This window comes from Lutjanus erythropterus, chromosome 11, assembly GCF_056507025.1.
Source record: "Lutjanus erythropterus isolate fLutEry1 chromosome 11, fLutEry1.hap2, whole genome shotgun sequence".
In the NCBI taxonomy this organism is placed as follows: domain Eukaryota; kingdom Metazoa; phylum Chordata; class Actinopteri; order Lutjaniformes; family Lutjanidae; genus Lutjanus; species Lutjanus erythropterus.
Genome location: NC_139327.1, coordinates 35,140,690 through 35,162,575, shown reverse-complemented (window position 1 = coordinate 35,162,575; position 21,886 = coordinate 35,140,690). Strand labels below are relative to the sequence as shown.

The 21,886-nt window shown below is 39.6% G+C and overlaps 1 protein-coding gene across 1 annotated transcript in view; it reads right to left on the bottom strand.

Moving 5' to 3' along the window:
- tmem132e (transmembrane protein 132E) overlaps positions 1-15,956 on the bottom strand; it is a 519,725-nt gene extending 503,769 nt beyond the window's left edge. Inside the window, exon 1 of the mRNA XM_084730028.1 lies at positions 14,755-15,956. Coding sequence (XP_084586154.1) covers positions 14,755-14,815 — 61 coding nt within the window. The 5' untranslated portion in view covers positions 14,816-15,956. The remainder of the gene's footprint in view (positions 1-14,754) is intronic.
- Positions 15,957-21,886: the final 5,930 nt, after the last annotated feature.

The window sequence follows — 21,886 nt, the reverse complement described above, 5'->3', positions numbered from 1 at the left end:
CAGAGCTAAGCACTGCATATGTAAAGCAAAAATCTATTTCCATGCAGAACAGTTAGAGTTCAAAACTGATGTCAGACTGATCCGTACGAGATCAACAAGAACACGGATGAGTTTCAGTCTGCTTTAATGAAATAGGTTATCAGTATTGTTCTCAAAAACACCAACAGTGAGTGAGTGAAGGTTTCTTTCCCTGAGTTCATCCTGTAATGGTTGACACTGTGAGTGGTCTGACTGAGCGAGTGGTTCCTTCTCTATGTGTTCTGCCATTTTTAGATAGAGCTGAATGTGATTTTATGGGGTCCACAGCTGAAAATGGACATCTTTTTTATTTTCTCTCCACGGGAGAAAAATAAACTCAGACTTAAAGGGATAGTTCAAATTATTTGAAGTGGGGTTGTATTAGGTACTTCTCCATAGTCAGTGCATTACCTATAATGATGGTCAGCACACCCCCAGTGTGGAGAAGCAGTAGGACTACCAGTGTAGGAAAATAAGCAATGCATTGGTGTGGACAGGGTCTTCAGGAAAACAGATTTTTTTAGATATTTAGAATATTTTCAGCACTTTACCTTGCTGTCAGAAAGCCTTTTCTGTTGGGAAGCGGCTTTTAAAAAAGTTAAATATTGCTGCCTCCAAAACCCACCAGACCCCACTGGCAAAATCAATCATTTTACCTCACAGAACATGGGAGTTGCTGGTCTTTTGCTGCGGTGGATTCAAACTTCAAACTCACCTCATAAATCAGTAAAGTCATGCAGTAACACAAACAAACTAGCACACTGAGGCAGCAGTAGACAAGCAACTCCTGCCTACTGCAAGATAACATTACTAATTTTGCCAGTTGAGTCTAGCTGAGCGAGAGAAAGCAATATTTGGCTTACGTAACAGCGGTTTCCTGTCAAAAAAGGTTGACTGCCAGTAAGGTTAAGTTGTGAAAATATTCCAAATACAGTGTACACTGGCCCTGTCCACAGGAGTACACTGCTTATCTTTCTACACTGGTACTCCTGCTGCTTTACCAAAGAGAGGGCATCTACTATAGGTAATACACTGACTATGGATAGGTGCCTCATATAACCCCACTTCAAATCACTCAGACTATCCCTTTTAAGTGTACTGATGCCCATGACATAGTTTTTTGGGTTTTTTTAAAAAAAAGTGGGTTAATGTTCCAGCATTTAATTTGAAATTTAATTAGTAATGATTTCACAGGTCAGAGATGGAGTTCCGTTTGACACAGTTTGGATTATATCCTGAATCAATGGCTTGTTGGCAGGAGGTGGAAGTAGGGAATCTAATATGAACCCCGAAGCCCAGGATGCATTTGAGCATTTTGTTTTCTATCAGATCCTGATTCACTTATGCCACTTCTCTGTGCTGTTTTCTGTCTAGATTTGAGTGCTCACTGAGTTCCCCTTTGTCACCACTGATGAATGTGCTTGAATTAAAGATGACAAGACAACAGAAGCCACTGTTTGTACACAACATGATCACTGAAGTCAGGCAAATCCAGTGCAGTCAATGCTATGGTGGCCTAATTTGTAAAGCATTTGCTTCCCTGCGTTAAAATCAATGTGACTAAGATTCAAAGTGTATGTTCAGCAGATATGCACACTCTACAGTCAACAAATCCTAGACGCCATTATTGATTGATGTCAGGGTTATTTTGGAGACAAACTCGACACAATAAACTGAGGTTTGTGTTCGCTTCACAAATCGGTTCATTGTCAGTTCTTTTTCAGCTTTTTGTTGTCATTTCATGAGTATTTGGCAAAGCTGCACATACCACTACAAAGTATTTGTTTTAGTCATATTCACAACTTTTGCTGCAATTTTATTTTTTCTAAGAATGCCACGATGTGTCACAATTTTCACAAATTACAACAGTCTATGACAAAACCTGCTACCAAGCTACAAGTAATATGTTAAATAGTAGAAATTTCTGAGTAATACTGAGGCAGAAACTGATTTAAATGAAAACTGTTACATTCAGTAAATACAACAGCTCTGTGAACTTGTGGTAAAACAGATTGTGTAACCCAAGGCTAAACGCTGAAGCCGTCAGGACTGGCAGAACTCCAGCAAAATCAAAAACCACGGCCAGACTACAGACCACACTGCGATGTTTATTTACATCAACTTGAAAAGCCGCTGTGTTCTCCACACACACAAACTCAAAGTGCAAAATGGAAAGCCTGTCACTCACAAAGAGGAGACATCTTGTCATGTTCAGGGAATTAACAAAAGGAGCTGACAGCTACATCTAACATCTAGAGGCAGGTATACAGGTAGGACCATTCATCATAAATCACAACAGAACTGTCAGTTACCACTTTCACTGTACACATCTTTAAAATTTAACTGGGAAAACATTTGTTAGAACTGCAAGACTGCTGCTGCAAATTACTCTATCGTGTTGATTAATCGACATAACATTTGATTAAAATAGTGTCAGAAAACCATCAGAGACAGACCAAAATCAAAAGACAGACTGTTAACACACAAGACAAAGGGAAGTAACAAATCCTCACAAATGTGAAGCAGAAACTGGAACTTGGTAATCGAAAATGTTGGTCATTAATTTTCTGCTGATCAACAAAAAAAACAAAAACAATCATTAATCATTTTTGTTCCACCTGTAGTCATCACTAAGGCTGCATTCACTTCATTTTGGAAGTGGAAAATTAGAACAATGTCATAAAATCAATGCCGCAGAACCAGAGACAGTCTTTTTCCATGTATTCTTCTACCTTGCCAAAAACCTGCTGCCTACATTACCCACCATGCAACTCAACTGCTGACACTTCAGGCAGAGATTTGAGTGTGTTATAACTTGTAAACCAAACGAACATCCAAGTTCAGTTAAACTTCCACCTGTCCTGGGTCTCGTCAGGCCAATCACAACCATTTATCTAATATGGGGCGGGTTTGCTATGTTGACTTTACAGCGGCATTTTCAGAGATGCAGAGATGCCATTGCCATTGCAGAGATGAGGAGTGAGCAACAGAGGTCTGGCATGCTTACTTGTTTCTAACTTCACACCGCCCAAAAAGGGATTCAATTAAATTATTGTTTACTCTATCACCAGCAGTTCATTGGAGATTTGGAGTGTTTCTTTAGTCTTTAGCCCTAACTGAGCTGAGGCAACTCACCAGATTTCGTGCTCACTCTCTAGCCACAAAAGGCTTTATACAAATTCACATGTGCCATAGTACCCCCTAATATGTGTAAACAGACTTTGATGTGTAAAATTAATGTGGTTCCCCTTAAATCTAAGTTTGAATACCCACATTCAAACTTATTTTTAGTTGAGAATTTCAAATAAATCTCAAACTAAACATGCAATACAGCACATATTTGCTTTTTCCAAATAGACTAGTGTTCACTGAATATAAGTAGCACAGTCAGTGGATTCATTGCAGTGTTTGCAGACTTTGTTGACAGTTCTACAACTTGTATTTTGAAAGTGTGAGATGCTGGAGTCCCACATGTTCTTCTTGTAATTACCAAGCACAGACAAGAGGGTTTTTTTTTTGTTTTTTTTTTCGTCAGCCTGCTGCTTGTATTTACAGTAAATCTTCACGACATGATCTGACACGACATAATAAAACGTCACCAGCTACCTTCATAGAAGTGGTTGTCAAAGTCTAACGCTAAGATTATTCTACAAGAGCATGTAGCTTGTTCCACTTGTGCTGTGGTGACAATGAGAAACAGTCGTGAACTTTGAGAACACTAGGCAGACACGGCGAACTGCTCCAGGAAAAGCAATCCCACAGCTGAAAACGATATTGTGCTGGGAACGAATTAAGTGTTGGCTGATTGTAGAGGAGGAAGCTGAGGTTGGTTGCCAGAGTGGAGCATGCATGTCTGAGTCCTTTAGCAGATTTGTAGCACTGGGAATTCAGTGTGTATGTGTGTGTCTGTGTGTACGGGTGGTAAGGGAGATGCTGAAAGATGTGCTGAAAGCTAAAAATCTGGTCATATTTCTTCAGTTTCCACTGCACTGATCGCAGACAAATCCTTCATATGGAGGCCAGCAGTCCACTGAGAATTACTGCTGATATGCAGAGCAGGAGAGCTGACACATCTGCACCACATGGTTTATCTGCTTTGACTTGGTCGATCTCTCCAGCTCTACAGTCTGACAAATGACACATACTGTATGTATAACTAATCTTAAACACCCACAGCTCATTATCTCTCATGTCGAATCCTATTAAAGAACGCCTTTTCATATTGAGCCCTCTACATTGCGAAACCTCAGAGCTGTGTTTAGCTATGTCTTACTGGGTGGAACAACATATTGATTCTGATACATTAATTCCAAACACAACAATGTGATCATATCCAATGCATATACCGTAAGCCCCTGTAAGCCGCATAATAAAACTCAGCCTGTGGAGCAATAAAGTTATGCACATTTTATTTGCCATGTATAAAGATATTCAGGATAAAGTGATCACATCAACTATAACACAGAGGGGAAATAAATATTAATAATAAAAATAAAAATATTGAAATATTGATTATAAATCTGTTCCGCTGGGCATCAAGAACCAGTTCCAAATAAGAATAGATTCCTGCACTTATAGACATGTGAGTTGAGTTCAATTCAAGGATTGCTCGATTGCCCACAGTAAGTAAAATGTCATGCTGGGCAAGTAACTCTAGCAACTCACTTGACAAGTGGTACAATAAAATTAAACAAAGTATTTTCATTATTAATGATCATTTATCCTTTTTAATGCAAATATGCTATTTCCAGCCTCTCAGTGTCCTGCTTTTCTCCATTTATTATCATAACAATATGAACATTTTTGGGTTTGTACTGACAAAGCAAGATTTTAAAGACATCACCTTGAACTTGGAATGGTGATTTTGCACAATCTTCGGAAATTTCATAGACACTGCAGATCAAACATGACAAATAACTTTAGTTTCTGCTGTTATCTGATTGTATAGGGGCAAGTAAAAGTTGAGGGTGCAGTGGACTGAACCCTGCTAATACATTTGTCTTATCAAAACATGGGTCTAGCATTAGCATTCTCTGTAAATCTACTTAGCTGTTGGTAAGTTGCTTGACCAGAAGGTGAACAGCACAAATTGTGTCTTGTAACAATCCCCTTTACTTGGCAAATGCTGTGCTACAAAACACTTTACAAGGACAGGATATTCTCCATCATTACAGTAAAGCAGCCTAAGTAAACCTCAATTTTCCCAGAAACCAGAAAAGAAAAAAACAGTTGTTATGGTTACCTAGCTAAGGTTAGCTAAGCTCAGAGTTTCCAGAGGTAATATTTATCTGTGGTAATTAGCGTTTCACACAATTCTGCTGTGAAGAATGCAAGAGGACACTCAAAGAGGGTTCCACTTTGTTAAAACATGGTTCTTATTTTCATATTTTTAGCCATAGACTGTAAATAAATATGGACAATGCGTCTCCACTTCCTCCCATTGTACAAAAATAAAAGTAAAATATCCTAAAACAAGCACTGCCGTCTTGAACTGGTGGTGTAATCTTAGCCAGAGTCGGTGTTGTAGTGACCTGGATTTGAGTCGCTGTATCAAGGTCTCAGACTGTCATCATGATGTGAAACCCCCTCTTCATAGCATCAAATAAGTAATTAAAACCAAACTGATGTGTGTTTTCACTTTTTAATGTGGCCCATGTCCCATCTGCTCACACAGAAAGGGTGAGGTTTATGACTTATTCTGCAGCCAGCCACCAGGGGGAGATCCTTTCACTTTGGGGTGCTGTCATGTCGTCCATCTTAATAGCCTGTATGTCAGTGTGTTTGGCCATCATGCCTCTCACGTGTTGTGTGTTACAGTTTTGTAATTAACAACCTAATTGCTGGGAACAGGGTGACATTGCCGGCCTCTACAGAATTTGACAGGATGTGATACGTGAGCATCCGATCTCACTTCCTCCCCACCTCCTTGTTCTATCTTTTCACTCAGTCTTCTCTTTCATGGACCATCGGACTTCTCTGTCTCCCCTGGTTTTTGGTGCCTCATTTCAGATGTTTTGGATCGGAATATTCTTTGTCCAGGAGATTTGGCCTCTCCTTGTCTTTTCCTCCCTGTGTGTGTGTGTGTTTTGTTTTTCCTCTCTCAATTTTGTCTGAATGGTGTGCTTGAGCTTCACCTTTTGTAAGTATTTGAAATCTGTGGACTGTCTAATCCGTTCAGCGGCACCTAAAGCTGGATCAATACTCTTCACATACGTTTACGATCGGGGTTAATTTTGTCAATGAAAATTTTGACAAGAGGTATTTGCTGACATCTTTTTATTTCATGAGTAATTTGTGACAGTGATGTAAATGGATAAAATACTGACAAAATTATGGCAAAATCTCTGTTCATAATGCCCTGATGACAAAAGGCAAGAAATAATACCTCTGTTTGGGCAGACAATCTCAGTTACATCACACAAAATTTAATGCTAGTATAGCTCAAAGTTGTTTGTGGATTCAGGGCACATTAGCAATTAACGTATCTTCTTACATTAAAATGCAAGTCTTTGTGTTCAGCTCTCAGTACTTTTATAGCTTGTAATTGAATTTCTGTGGTCTGAGGTCAAGTTTCTCCCATTTTTACTCTCAGGAATCTGCTTTATTTTCCTGTTTTATGTTCTTTTTCAGCTGAGAGGAGTTTTTCAGATGAAAGGAGACTAAAATTATATCCAAAACATAGAGTAAAACACTGACTAAAAATAAAACAATAACATAATACTAAAACATGCCTTTAACCAGCTGCAACTAACAATTTACAATCTGTAAGTGAGTAAGACTAAAACTAAATTTAAAATTCTCATCATTTACAGTTATGTTAACCTGACTGTCCTTTGTGACAGCCCTCTGGCCTCGCCCTGGGTCGCAGCTAGCATTTTGTCTCTCTCTTCAGGTCCAGGTAGGCCGAGGCCATATTGGTGCCACTGGGTGCACCTGCCAGTGGCCAGGTACCTGATACACCATTTTACCCTGTACAGGAAGTGATACCAACAGCTGGCAGTTACCTTAGATCACCCCAAAGAGTGGAAGCAGGTGGAAACAGCTAGCCTGGCTCTATCCATGGGTGACAAAATCCTCCTAAAGCTCATTAATTAACATTATATCTTATTTGTTTAATCCGGACAATTCACCCTGCCACGCTGGCTGTCTCTCTCTGTTTCCCAGATAATGCTCATCTGCCTTAATGACAGTTTACAGGTTTTTATGCCTTATATTGGAGTTCTATTGAGGGAGGCATGATGGTGAATTAATCGAACTCAGTAATATATAAAATGTCCGTTTTGTCAGGTATCAGTGTCTGACAAGGCTTCAATAATGACATACACATTCATTTTTATATGAAAGAAAGTGTCACTAACACATCCTCAGCCTAGATGTCTAAATCGATGTTCAAAGTGTGCTTACTTCTAATTGGAACTTTTACAGCCAGGAGAAATATCTCTCAGCAAAATTCATTACAGCACAAGAAGCTGTAAACTATGACTAAAACATTGACTTTAATTATGACCACAACACTGACTAAAATTATGACAAAAACAGACTAACTTGACTGTTAAAAATGTGACTTTAATCAAGTACAATTTCCAGTAAGTAACTAAGACCAAAACTAAATTTAAAATTCTCATCAAAATTAACACTCTCACTCTTCCATGGCCTGTAGCCTTGTGTCTTGCCCTGGGCTGCTGCTAGCAATTTGTCTCTCTCTCCAGGTCCTGGAAGGTGTAGTTTGTATTAGTGCTGAGCACACCTGCCACTGGCCAGGTAGCAGCTCCAGCATTTTAGCCTGGATCTGAGGCAATTCCGACAGCTGGCAGTCAGTCAGCTTAGATTAACCCTAAGACTGGAAGCAGGTGGAAACAGCTAGCCTAGCTCTATCCCTAGGTCATGAAATCCTCCTAAAGCTCATCAATTAATGTTATATCTTGTTTGTTTAATTTGCACAAAAACCCAAATGTCAAATGGACAATTTGTCCCACCAAGATTTTTTGTGCCAGGCTATGCTATACCCTTATATGGTCAGGTATGAAACTGGCATCAATCTTGTCCCTGCCAGAAAGCAAGCAAGTATTCCTTTAATGTGAATCAAATTCATTGTGCACTGTTTGATGAATGCACTGGGCTCAATTATCCATTCTCACCAAAATCCGCTCAACCATGAGTAAAAGTTGCAGTTGAAAGCATTGAACAAAGGGTTTAAATATAAAGTAAGTAACCGTTTCCTTGCACAGGGAGAGTGACAGCTTTATAAGAACTGCTATTCAGACCTTCTGAGAGGTTATACAATTCTGGCTGCAAAGCCCCGACCACTTTGTACAACAGGGGAGGTCTTGCCCCACTCCTAGACATCTGCCATATGTTGACATAATGTCACATACCATTTCTACCAAATTTGTATTCCATGTCGTCCTCTTAGAGGAATTAAAGGGGCCACCTTCAGTGTAACCTTTCTTTATTCAGAAATCTCATTCTCTTTCAGTGTGTCAGGGGAGGCAACTTATTAAGCATGCAATATATTGCCATTTCATGACCAGACCACAGGAATTAGAGGAAAAGCAACAGCAGGTGGCAACACATCTTGGTGATAAAAACCTGATAAAAGACAGAGCTAACATGTAACGTCCTTCCCAGTGGATGTCCAAGAAGTGGCCATTCCTCTCGATGCAATGGTGAGATATACTGTTGTGCATCTCAATCCATTTTACAGGTGTTTTTCCCACAATGCAAATGTGGAATCAAGTCGGTAAAAATATTCCCATGTCTGACTCATAATACCACAGGCAGTAGAGATAGCTATTTCAAATCAAAGGCACTGTGGAATCTGTGAGCGAGGTGCAGTGCATAAGAACAGATTTTATACCAAACATATGTGATCGCCTAACGCAGAAGACAGATTGCTTCCCTGCTGAGAATAGTTACAGAACCACGAGACGTCCGTGCAATCACAAAAAGTGCTTGTATCCCCTTCTCTCCTTCAGTGAACCAGGAAATTCTTTGCTGTTATGAATAGATTCTGTGAAAATGTCATAGGTACATTTCTCTGAAATTATCTGCTGTAAAGGAAAAGATGATTTTAATAATAGAATTACTATAAATGAAGTAAAGATGGCAAAATAAAACTGGAGACTTGGAAACTTTGCATATATACATTTATACAGCAAAGCGTGACCACCTGCCACACAAATTAATAGTTAGCTCATGTAATTATTGTATGTACAATAGTGGTAGATTAGTTCAGAAAGAGCTTATTTTCTATCATTTAGAATGAAAAGTTAATGAAAAATAATTGCTTCCACTGCTTAAGTGCAAGAAAGTGCACATGTATGGATTGGATTCATAAACTGTTTAAATATTACCCTTGTCTAAAAGAGTTGTCAGACACATATGCAACTTAAAGGGATAGTTAAGATTATTGGAAGTGAGGCTGTATGAGGTAATCCACAGTCAATGTATTAGCTTCAGTTGATGCTTTGAATGACTTGCCTTAGAAGCCTTGACGAGGAGAGAGATAAATGGCAAACAATCTCCTGCCATGAAATGTCTGTCTCAAGCCAATCCATGAACTGAAAACCCTTTAGTTCATGTTTTATTTACTGTACTTAATCTTCACCTTTCAGAAATGGGGCTTTTTACTTGATTCAAATCCAAGTAAAGGTATATTCAACATGGTAAATTGATTCCACTGAGGTATTCATCTCTGGCCACAAAAAACACATTCTTTCATGATTCAAATATTTCAAGATTCTGACAATAAGGTCGACCAACAAAAGGAGTAATGCGCTGTAAACAAGTAGTGCACTCCTTTCAGCAAGAAGCCCTGAAGCCCTTGGTAGAGGTCTTGCACATCACGCTACATCTGAGGGTTCCAGTGCTTCACAAAAGGTTCCTTTCACAGCTGATGAAGGACAACAGCCTTAGAATTCACTCCACAACGATCAAGCAAGGAGCAAAAATACAGAGCAGAGCAGAGCATGGAAGGGATTCAAGCGTAGCCGGGCTTCAAAGACATTTCAAAGACCGTTTTACGAGTTAAAAAAAAAAAATCCAGTTTTGGCCTGTTCCAACAATTAGAGAAAATCAATTACAACAGACTGACAGGCCCACCTGTGGCTGTAATTACAAAACAAAGCTGCAAGTAAAGCAAGGACCTGTCTTTCCAGTAACAGCTTCTTTTTCTCATTGTTTCCAGTAGGTGGTTGCCCTGCTGTTCAGAGAGCACGGACTGGTTTTAGCCTTGAGCCCATCTGTCACTGAAAATTTAAAAAATAAATAAATAAACAAAAACTACGACTTGCAAAAGGGTGCCATGCTCCAAACGGGTTTTACCATTATCTGACGCCGACAGCAAATGCCACAAAAACCTCTTCCCCTAAGCATGGGCCGAGAGCTGCTAGCTAAATATAAAAACCATATGCTTAATGGACGCAAACACAAACTAAAGTGGCAGGAGCGCCAACAACAATGCGACATCTTGACATCACCACGGCGTAGAACAAAAACAGGACAGCTAAACAGCAACACTGACTCATTATGCAGTCACAAGGTGTTGATGCATATGGACAGACAGCAAGGTTTAAACTACGTGCACGGAGCTGTTTTTTACATACAACAGGATGGAAACGCAGGAAACCTCTTCACAAACACACCAACAGAGTGAAGGCTTCATTTCACCACATGTAAATCAATTAGGCCAGAACATGAGAGCTGGTGTGCCACACTGCTGCTTTGTCTGCTCTCTGTCCAGTGTCTACTCTCACAGATAGGCTGGTGCTGGGAAGGCTGCCAACTACATACAAACCATGACTGGGCAAACACCGCTCCCCGGGCCGTGTTATGCATCTGACTGCAGACGCAGCTCTGAGCAATCAGCAGTACTTAATCACTGCGTTTGCCACACCTAGTTCAACATAACACTTGCAAGTAAACTGAATATATTTGGGTTTTGGTCAGACAAAACATCCTATGTTTTGTGCACGAGGGCAGTGGTTCTCAACCTAGGGGTCAAGATCCCCATGGGTTTTCATGAGATCACGACCATGGGTTGCCATGGCGCCAGGATGCAGCTCTTAGTGACACCAACACCTCAAATATATTCAAGATAACTATTTTAATAATCATTTTAGGTTATTTTTTAATAAGATATGCCAAAATCTCAGATTTTATCTTCTAAAATGTGAATATATTCTGGTTTATTTAGTCTCCTTATGACAGTAAACCGATCTTTGTCTTTTTAACATAACAAGATACTTGAGGATGTCAACTTGGACTATAGGAAACCATTTACTGATATTTCACTGACCAAACCACTAATTGATTAATTGAGAAAATAATCCATAGATTAATGATGAAAATAATTGTTAGTTGCAGCCCTAAATACAGTTTATAACATTAAATTAGCAGCCACTCCACAAATGGTAAAAGCTATTAACGATCATTTAAATTACAATGCGTGCACCAGTGTTATAATGTAGGCTTGGTCGTATTTTCTGAGGGTTTCCCACTCCCAAAGGTTGACAACACTGACATAATTAAAAGGCAGATGACAATTCCTTCTACTGTATATAACTGTATATTAAATGTTCTTTTATGATTTGGTGCTATACAAATAAAATTGGTTCAACTCAGACTGGGTGACCAAGCTCAATATTTTTTGGCACCAGTCAAAATGTGTCTGACTGAGTATGGAGGACTTTCATGTACAAAAAGTGTGTGATCAGATTCTTAATCTCGTTTACGTATTTTAAATTCAACAGTTCCTGATTTAGTTTAGTTATCGTTACAGCTGCGTGTGTTTAGCTCACCTGCTTTTGTTAAATGTAAAAAGGGGTTTGTACTACAAGGTATTTAAAAAGTACTGTTCTGCTGCCTTGTATCAGCACGACTGTCAAAAAAAATAAAAATCTAGGTTACACCTTCATTCTGTTATCTTGTGCTTTTTTAACTGTGAGAAAACCTGGATGTATCATTGCACAATGAGTAACCAGCAAACTTGGCTTCAAACGCCTCATCAGATCAAACACACTTTGCTGAAGTGTCCTTGAAAAACCTTAATCTCTATCAGCTCCAGGAATGCTGCACTGCACGTGACCTCTGACCTGGTGAGAAAGGTGGAGAAGAAAAGGCAGACTTCTCTTCAGGCATTTAAACAGACATACTTGCTATCACCCTGCCTTAGCTAATATGACCCATCGCAATGGCATCTTGATAACAAGATTTTTATTTAATCAACTCTGCGGGAAACTGAATCGTTAGCTTGTTTACGACATTATGCATGAGCCAATATATATGAAAATTTAAATTTGAGGTGAGAAGAATGCGGAATAATGGATTCATTACAGTACTGTATTTTACCCAGAGCGATCTTAAAGTCCATGATATTGCTTTTTCACACCTGGGGATTTGTCTGCTTAGCTGTTCATCCAGCAAGTCAACTGTGTTTCTCTTGAGGTGTTCTTACAAATCGTTTACTTAGCATACGAGTGTGACAAGGAGCGAGTGGCTTAAACTACAAGGGTGAGTGCAGCATGGCTTCCGTGTGTGTGTGAGTGTGTGTCTGTGTGTGTGTGTAGAACTTGAGGTCTGTGAGGCCAAGAGCCTCTGAAACCATCCTCGGAGGCAGCCGGCCATGCGCCAAATCTGTTACTGCAATTACTTTTGACAGCAGCGCCTTCATTGTCCAGGAAGGTGGGTATCCCTGCACTGAGCAAGGCTGACCACAGGCGTTAGCAGGCTTTTGTGTAGGCAGAGTATTGCGGCACACTTGCTTCGCAGCCTTGGTGAAGCCATCAAGGGGAGTATATTCTTTAGTGCACACGTAGGCGTTTCCTTTGTGTGGTAATGAAATTGAGGCAAGACTTAGTGAAAATGAGTAGGAGAGGGGAGATATTGTGCAGAATGCCTGACAGCAAACAAGGGATGGATGCAGTAAATATGGAGAGAATTGCACTCTGCCTTAGTGCGTGTTACTTCAGTGCTCGATACACTCCTACTAAATCCGAGCGCTTTTAAATAGAGCTCCAAATGAATAAACTGATACTGTGAGAGGTGTTCAGTTTGCCTTTCGGCAGTGCACTTAAGCCGTGCAATGTCATACTCTTCTTACAGCTGGAAACAGTGCCGCCGCAGCATCAATAAAAAGGAGTTTGTTATTAAAGGAGGATTAGTGTTTTGGAGTCCAACTAGATCACTAGGGCATGTCAGGAAATCATCTTTGGGTTGTTTGATTTGGGATTTCATACACTCTGTGTATGTAGGACAAACTATACGGTTATCTGTTGTGCAAGAGCCCCCCCGCTGTGACAGAGACGACTTTGCGCGCACACAGACACACACGAAGAAATCAGATGGAGGCGGTAGACACAACAGCGGTGTTAAATGTTGTGAGTCTGTTCTCACGAGCGAGCAACTGTAACGATGATGTACTACCAGTGGTTCAGCTCCTACCTGATCTGTCCCTGCAAATTTCAGACACCATTTGTGTTACTCTAACAGTAGGGATTGTCTGCTTGCCTGGGGCTAGTAAAACTACATGTTGGGCAAGTGAATGTGGCAACCCCATTATCCTGACTGAGCAAGTGATAAGAACTATTAGCCTAAACTATTTAGATAATCAGTTAGTTGTTTAGGTAATTTTTCATGCAATATGACAGAAAATGCCATTTTCAGCCACTCATATGAAGATTTACTCCTTTTTTTTGTTTATTATCTTATTAAACAGAATATCTTCTGGTAGATTAAACATGACAATGAACTTTAGGCTTTCATTCTATTTAATAACCTCTAATAAAACCATTTGTACAGGGATAAGTAAAAAATTGACTTTGGGCAAGTACATTTTGTACTTTTTTCCTGCATTTGAGTTATTTTTTGGTTTATATTTATAATTGGGGTTGAAAGTAATAATTATTTTCATTGTCAAACCGTTTCATCATTTTCTCATCTATAAAATGTCAATATCATGAAAAAAGTTGATCAATGTTTCCCAAAGTCCAAAATTATGCCCTCAAATATCTTGTTTTGCCCACAACCTAAAGATTATTCAGTTTACACTCATAGAGGAGTAAAGAAAACAGAAAATATTCACATTTAACTACTGCTACTACTTAACTATCAGATTGGCTGGCTAGTAATTTAATTATCTGATCGATTAATCATTGCAGTTTTATTTCTAATGATTAAAAATAGCTGTGAAACTTTACTATTTCATTGGCCTGATGTCATTTTGGACAATAATATATTGTTAAACTGTATAATATCCTGCCTCCATTACATACCTTGGTCACTATATTCTATATTATGTACAAAGAATATCAGCCAATGTGATTTTTTTTTACTCCTTAATATAGTTAGTGGCCCCAAAAATCAAATATCTGTTGTGCTGTGCTATTTATATCTCAAGTAGTGTAGATTCCTGCTTTATTCCTGTAGTAACTTAAGTGTAACTGCGATTCTCAGTGTTGAACTTACAAAAACAAAAGTACCGTAACATTCCTGCATGTACCTCCTCTGAGAATATATGTCGAGGATGCTCTAAAAATGTGCGTGTGTGTGTGTCCATCCTGAGAAATGACCAGTAAGAGCAGCGGCCAGCTCTGCAGTTGCATGTTGCAGAAATTTGGCACCATCACTTTTCTATGCAACACACTCATGATCCTGAAAGCCTACTGAAGGGGGGGGGGGTGGGGGGCAGTGTGGGAGGAGGGTAGGAGGAGGAGGAGGAAGAGGAGGGGGTCCACTCACCATATGAAAGCGCCGCCACACAGATGAGGAGAGTCCATCTGCAATCCCGTACACCTGACATGGTAGAAATCCCAGCAGGAGGATGTTAAATCCCAGTTGTTCCAGTAGCCTGATGGTGGATAAATAAACCTCTCTGCAGGTGTTAGCCTCCACACGATGCTGTTGCAGTTCTTCCGAGGGTCTTAAGTTGAATAATGCGCAATAGATATTGTGTGTGACAGTGTGCGCGATGCCTCAGTCGAGGTCTTCAGAAATGTTATTGTCCAGTCTTGACAGTGTCTTTACAGAGCAGCAAACCTAAGGCACGGCCAAACCGCGTCTTCTCCAGGCAAAGGAGAGCGTTTTTTTCCACATGGGGAGAAGAAAGTTACAAGTATCCTGCTCCAAATTGGACAAACTGGGGAAGGAGACAAACCCAGCGTTCCCGAAGCGGATCCAAGTCCTTGCGCGAAACCCGATAAATGCCCCCAAAAATCATAAATCAATGGACATCAGTGGAGAGATGACGCGCGCCCTGGCTTAAAACACAGGAATCCTGCGTGCCTACCTCCCCCCAGAAAAGGGCTAGACTAGAATAAATATCAAGCAGAGGAGAGGAAAGAGCAGTGGGATCTGTCCGTGTGATTAGTCATTCTCAAATTAAGAATTCAAAAATGAAATTCCTTGCGCAATTCATGGAGAGGAGAGGGCGAAAAAGGCATCAGGCGGCGAATCCGCACCGCTCTGGTTCGGCTGTCACTGACTTCTTCTTAGGTTTCATTTAAAATCCGAGAAGAAGAAGCTGGAAATACATTCTGAGCTGGAAACGGCGAAACAAGCCAAGAGAAGGGTCCAAAAAAAAAAAAAAAAAAATCCGCTTTTCCCTCAGGTTTCCAGTAGTTCACCTACCGCAGCGTGTTGCGACAGTCACTCAGACGAGAGTCAACACACGAACACGAGAAGAACAAAAAAACGTCCCCTCAAACTCCTCGCACTTTTCTTATTCCGTTTTACTTTGTCACGTCAAGCCAGTAACGCGGAGCGGAGCATCGTCGGTGCGGCTTTAACGAGGTCTGAAACACCGCCAAGTCCCACGAAACTCTCCGTTTTTGTGTTTTAATCCGAGATGTCGGGTTTAACTGCACCTGTCTGGGGTGTTTCCACCGGAGACGGAGCTGTCTGAGCCGCTGTCTTCACCGCAGCTGCCTCGGTCCGGTTTTTAACTCCGCTCCAAACTAAACGTGCTCACCTTAAAATATACAGAGCCGCAGCTCGCGCACGACCGTTAAGCGTCCTGCGATACGAAAACCCATATCCGGCAAGAATTTTCAAAATAAAAAGAAGCGTTTGTACTTCTTTATTTTGAGTTATGTAACGTGAAATAAATAACATTTCCAGTAGCTACATTAAAATACAATATGTTCATACATAATACACAGATATTTCTGATTTCATGTGCAGAATTATCATAAGATTGCTGTTCATTATTTATGTTTTTTTAATTATTTATTTAACTTTAAATAAAAGTTACTATTTTCCATTACTGCCGAGCAAACAGCTAAAAATATAGAGGATTACAGTCAAGAAAATGCATAACCAGACAAAAGCATGAGTATAAGCAGAATTTTAAGAGATAATACTGACTAAGTTCAAGATGGATCGCCAACAATCCCCAAATTATAGTCACTATTATCATCCATGTCATGGAAAGACTTACTCATTAAACCTAAATTCAGAAGTCTAACCTTTATTTTAGTTTATTTTAAGCCTCAGCTGATATTTTCTGGCTCCAGACATTTCATTTTAGTCAAAATGTCAGGCTATATTTTATTACTGTTGCTTTGTTGTTGATTTTTATAATAATTATATATTTTTTTCATGATGACTGTTAATTTTTATAATGCAAGATGAAAATGAGTTCTAATAAAGGTGCTATTTAATAAAATGTGTTCTTCTTAGAAGCATCTCAACTATAGAATTTTGTATGCTTTTATTTCCAAGGGAAGACGGACCAAATCCGGTCTAGTCCAGATTAGGTCTGTTGAACTTGACGTGGCTCAAACCGGGCATCACAGACAAAAATTAATCACGTGAGTGGCTTACCCGCCTCCTCCTCATCAGGGAGGAAAATATCCTACAGAAGAAAGAGACCTCAGTCACCTCTGCTATGTCATGGCTTCACTTGAAGCAGACTGACTTTTGATTTGATTGGGTTGAAATAAGAGTGTACCTGTCACAGCTTCAGTAGGGGAGACAAGGGGCAATTTAACATTATTTACGTTTTCCTTCTTAACTCACCAACTGTTTCAAATGCAGTAGTCATCTTTTGATATAAGAAACATATATATGTGCACTTAAGGGATAGCTAAAGGGACAGCTCGCCCCGTCTGCACGGTTCTAAAACAACAAAATGTATTTTAGCCACTTTTAAATGGTCCATCTAAAGATCTAAGTGTATTCTGTATTTAACATATTTTCACTGTTTTACCTTGCTGCCAAACAGCCTTTAAGGATGGGAGACCGATGTTACAAGCCAAACATCATTCTCTCCAAACAGACAAAACTCCATAGACAAAATCAGTAATTTTACTTCACAGAACATGGGAGCTGCTGGTGTACTGCTGCCTTGATTTCTTAATTTGTTTGTGTTATTGTGTGACATTGGTGTTTTAAAGGGATAGGTCAGATTCACTGAAGTCACACAATACAATTGACTGTGGCAGGAGGAGACCAGCAGCTCTGTTTTCTGCAGTGTCAAATTACTGATTCTGCCTATGGAGTTTGGTTGGTTTGGAGAGAGAGATATTTGGCTTGTATGACAGCAGTTTCCCATCAGAAAATTCTGCCTGACAGCAAAATAAAGTGGCAAAAAAAATTCTAAATATAGGATACACTTAAACAGATATATATATATATTTTTTTACCTTTTTTAAGTGGCTAAAATACCTTTTGTTGCTGACCTCATCCACAGCAGTACATTACTTAGCTTCCGAGTTGGTGCTCCTCTCTGCTTCTCCTAACTCAGAGGCATGCAGACCTGTCGTAGATTGACAGTACATTGACTGTCAATAAGTACCTCATAAATCTCCACATCAAATAATCTTAACCATCCCTTTACTATTAAAGAGAAAAATGTAATATTATAATTATTGCAAGGAGTCAGTGTTACAATTGCCTCCACCAGACTGTAAGCTGAATGAAAAGTAAGTAATCAGATTACTGCTGCAGTATCTAATAACGTTAGGTTATTTGGGATTTGTGCGTGTGTGTATATGGTTCATGTAGATGTCAGACATTGTATGCATTGGCAGTAAATATTTATTTCTGTTTTTGCAGACTATAGGAAACTATTGTATTTTAGTTATTTGAATTCAGTTAAGGTAGGTAGTCACCTCTTTATTTATCCCCATGGGGAAATCTCAGTCTCTCAGCAGCAAAGACATGAGAGGAAGGGAAAGAAGCTAATGTAAATAAGGAAAAAAAAACTTGGCAATACAATAGTACAGTAGAGTACAAGAAAAAAGAATAAAGAATAGGGATAATAGCAATACTAATACTAGTACTGGTAGAAGAACAGGTCCATGAATACCCATAGGAAGCATAGACTGAAGTATATGAAGTGAAAGAAGAAAAAGCACAGTGCAAAAATATAATAAGCAGTGCAGAGTCCATATGTATAGTTATTATATGTATATATGAAATGTATAAAATAAAGCCCACATGGATGGTTAGTGAGAGATGTATGTACTGCAAACAGGCAGAGTCAACATGAATCGTTGTGATATGTATAAAAGGTAGTGCAAACAGGAGCCGCATGGATAGCCATGAAATATGAGATGTATAAAAAGTAATGCAACCACACAGAGCTGATGAATAGTAATAAAATGTATAAAAACTGTGCGAGAAAATGCCTATAGTGGGTGGAACAATAAAGAAGCCAGCAGCCAGTGGTGGGTGACCACATATGCTGCTGTGGGCCTCAACAGCCACTGAGTTGGCTGAGACTCATTACTGGTGGCATTGTATTGGATGATAAAAGAGTGCTTGAGTTAGTTAAAAGTTCTCTTGCATTTAAGTTTAGTGACTTATTTTCATTTTCTAACAGAAAAGTGGGTCAACAACAGACAAACATGATGCTTGCATAGGGCTGTGTGGCTCACAGGCAAGGCACCACTGTGTTACAACTGCCCCCAATCTTACATGCTAGCTAGCGGCACCTACATTAGCACGCTATAGTTTGTTCATGTTAATTTTTAACCAATAACCTAGAGACAAAATTGATGCAAGTTTAAATTTGTAGTCATCTAAACTTTAGGCAGCAGGAGAAAAATACTGTACACCCAATAATGTTTCAAAATATTTTGTTGTTGTTGTTGAAAACTCCTGACAAGGTGAAATGATGCTGCTCCTGTTCCACAATCAACGAAAGAATCCTACTGAGCATGTGCAGAGTAACTTTAATCACTCTAGCATATTTCTGATTGGAGGAAATGAGTGTGTAGCCCCTACATTAAACAAGATAAATGTTTGATATTAAGTATTGTTAGACTTTAATGTTTGAGACATTACAGTTATATCACAGATAACATCCTGGCTTGACAAAAACCTTATTAACAATGGCTGCATCCCATTTCAGTGTGCCAGTTCCCTTGTATATATGCACAATGGCTCACTGGTGCACACAAATTGAACAGAGCCATCATCAATGTTATTGCCTACACCTACGCTTTTTTTCTATTACGTCAAGTTAAATGTCTCCCATCAGAGGGGTCAATTATGAGGTTAAATAAGAAGGCTAATAGGTTAATTATAATAAAGCCTTTTTCAGACATAATGGAATGCATAATACGTAGGCTATTGGCATCCATTATGTAAATGTTCCATAATGGTTTTATTCATACATGACATGATTAAAAAATAAATAAATCAATCAAAAGGAAGGAGGGTCAAGGAGGAAGAGAGTTTCTGAGTTGTCTCACAGGCTGCATCAGTGATGGGTTTTAAAATGTATTCTGCCGTTCATCATTTATCAGAGAGCGACTTCTGCTGCCTGTTTTATCATGTCTGACAGTGAGCAAGAGTGGAACAACAGTATGCTAAGTTGGGTCTCTAAGTGTGTTTGTATTAAAACTGCAATGTCTAAGATTTATTACCAAAATATGTCTGAAAGATAATATTCATGAGTCTGTTTTTATTAGTGTATAATGACCTAAAAATAAGAAATGTTGTGTTTTCATTACCTTTAAATGAGCTGTTTGTTTTACAAAAGATGCAAGTTCTTTCATGGAGTCTGTCATGTTGAACCACCATGTTTCCACAGGAAAACCAACAAACCAAACGCTGGCTCTAGACAGCTCTTAGAAGGGAAGGGTGAAGTGAGTGTTAAGTTGGTTGCAATCCACAACCTCACCACTAGATGCCACCAAATCCTACACACCGATCCTTCAAGTCTTTTTTTGTATAGTCAGAATTGTATCCGTGCAGCTGGCATTGAAGAACATTAAAAACACAGGGAGTGAGTTCTTGCCCTATTGTTGTTTCTTAAATCTGTTTTTATAAGACATATTTATTTGATAACTGATCTGACATGAGAAGAATCTCAGCAACCAAGGAATTGTAAGTTTGACGGAAATGTTACAGGTCCGATTTAGTGCACGTTTCAGCTCGGGCCCTGCTCCAACCCGTGTACCATCTCCTCTGTCCTGTGAGCACACCACATGCAATAAAAGATGGAGGAATAAAGTAAGAGAAAGGAAAAGCAGCAGGTGACATTTTCAAAGCTCCCCCATGGCCTAGAGGTTAAGATGCCAACCGTGAACATCCAAGGTTTGAGTCCATCTGAGGACCTTTTGCATTAGTTCATTCTCTGTTGTCCCTGTACTGGCAGCATCAAATAACGTTATAAAATGCAAAAAAAATGTTGTTTAAAAAAACATTTACATACAGCACTGTGTTTTTGTTGTTTTCTCCATGCTTCTTCATTTTTCTTGTCTCTATGATTGCACTTATTATTGAATTGCCGGTGTGTTTTTGGCACAACGTGTCCTCATATGTGAACAATAGAACAGGTCAATTGCCAAACACTCCCAAAATGACATATGTGATTGGTGGGGAGTGCTAGGGACAGTCATACCAGACCTTAAGTATGTCACGTAATGTAGGCTTGAAGTAGTATGTGTCTGAGTACATAAGAAAAGGGCAAGCACTTTCAAAAAACACTTGGCAGGCGAATAACCAACTGACTTCGACCAATCAGATCAACTCTTCCATGGATGCTTCTTGCCATTGCCACACCTAAAACTACACTGGTAGCTGCCAGTAGTCCCACCTTGGACGCTGAGTGGCTGCACCACTTTTGGTGTTGACACAAGCAGATAACTTGAAGCCTGGCAAGATGGATTCTCAAGTGGCCTCGTGAGTCCAGCTGCCTCACAAGGTAACTTAAACCCTGGTCTTCTGGGTGGAAGTCCAGGGTTTGTCTGACCCATACATCCACCCCATCTACCTCCTTTTCTTGCTCTTTATGCTGCACCACCTGACTTCCTTCTTTTGCTGTAACAGTAAATGTAAATATGGGTCATAATAAGCTGCGTGTACAGACAACCTGCATGGTAAATTTTCAACTGACGATGGTCTGTTTTGGCAGAAGATTGAAGAGGAAGCAATTCTGCTGGGTGAACCACCGACCAACAAGTCAATTGTCAACAAGGAGCAGACCTATTTCACAGCAGCCATTTTGACTTGTTACAGCAGGAAAGGCACAGTGTCTAGCAGCAAGCAATGACAGTGAGTCAGCACACACAGTGGCAGGGTCCCAAAACCAGTTCAGCTAAATTGAGTGCAGCCCAATTTATAAAATTAATTGCTTTTCCTCCTACATCAAAAAAGGTCTTTGTAAGGTTAACAATCTAACAACGCACAGAAAAATAGAAAGTCAGTGGACGATCCCATGTCAGGTGGAGTTTTCCCCTCATAGCCTGTTTGTAATGCAGAAAAATGCAGAGCTCATTGTCTTCTTTTCAATAACTTCTTGTGGAAAGAGGCTAACAAGCAGACTTGTTCCAAGTCCCATCGAGCCCTAAAACTTAACAAGAGCAGCTTTCTACGCCTTAGCAGCTAATTTATCAAGACCGATTATGCAAATCAAGTCACT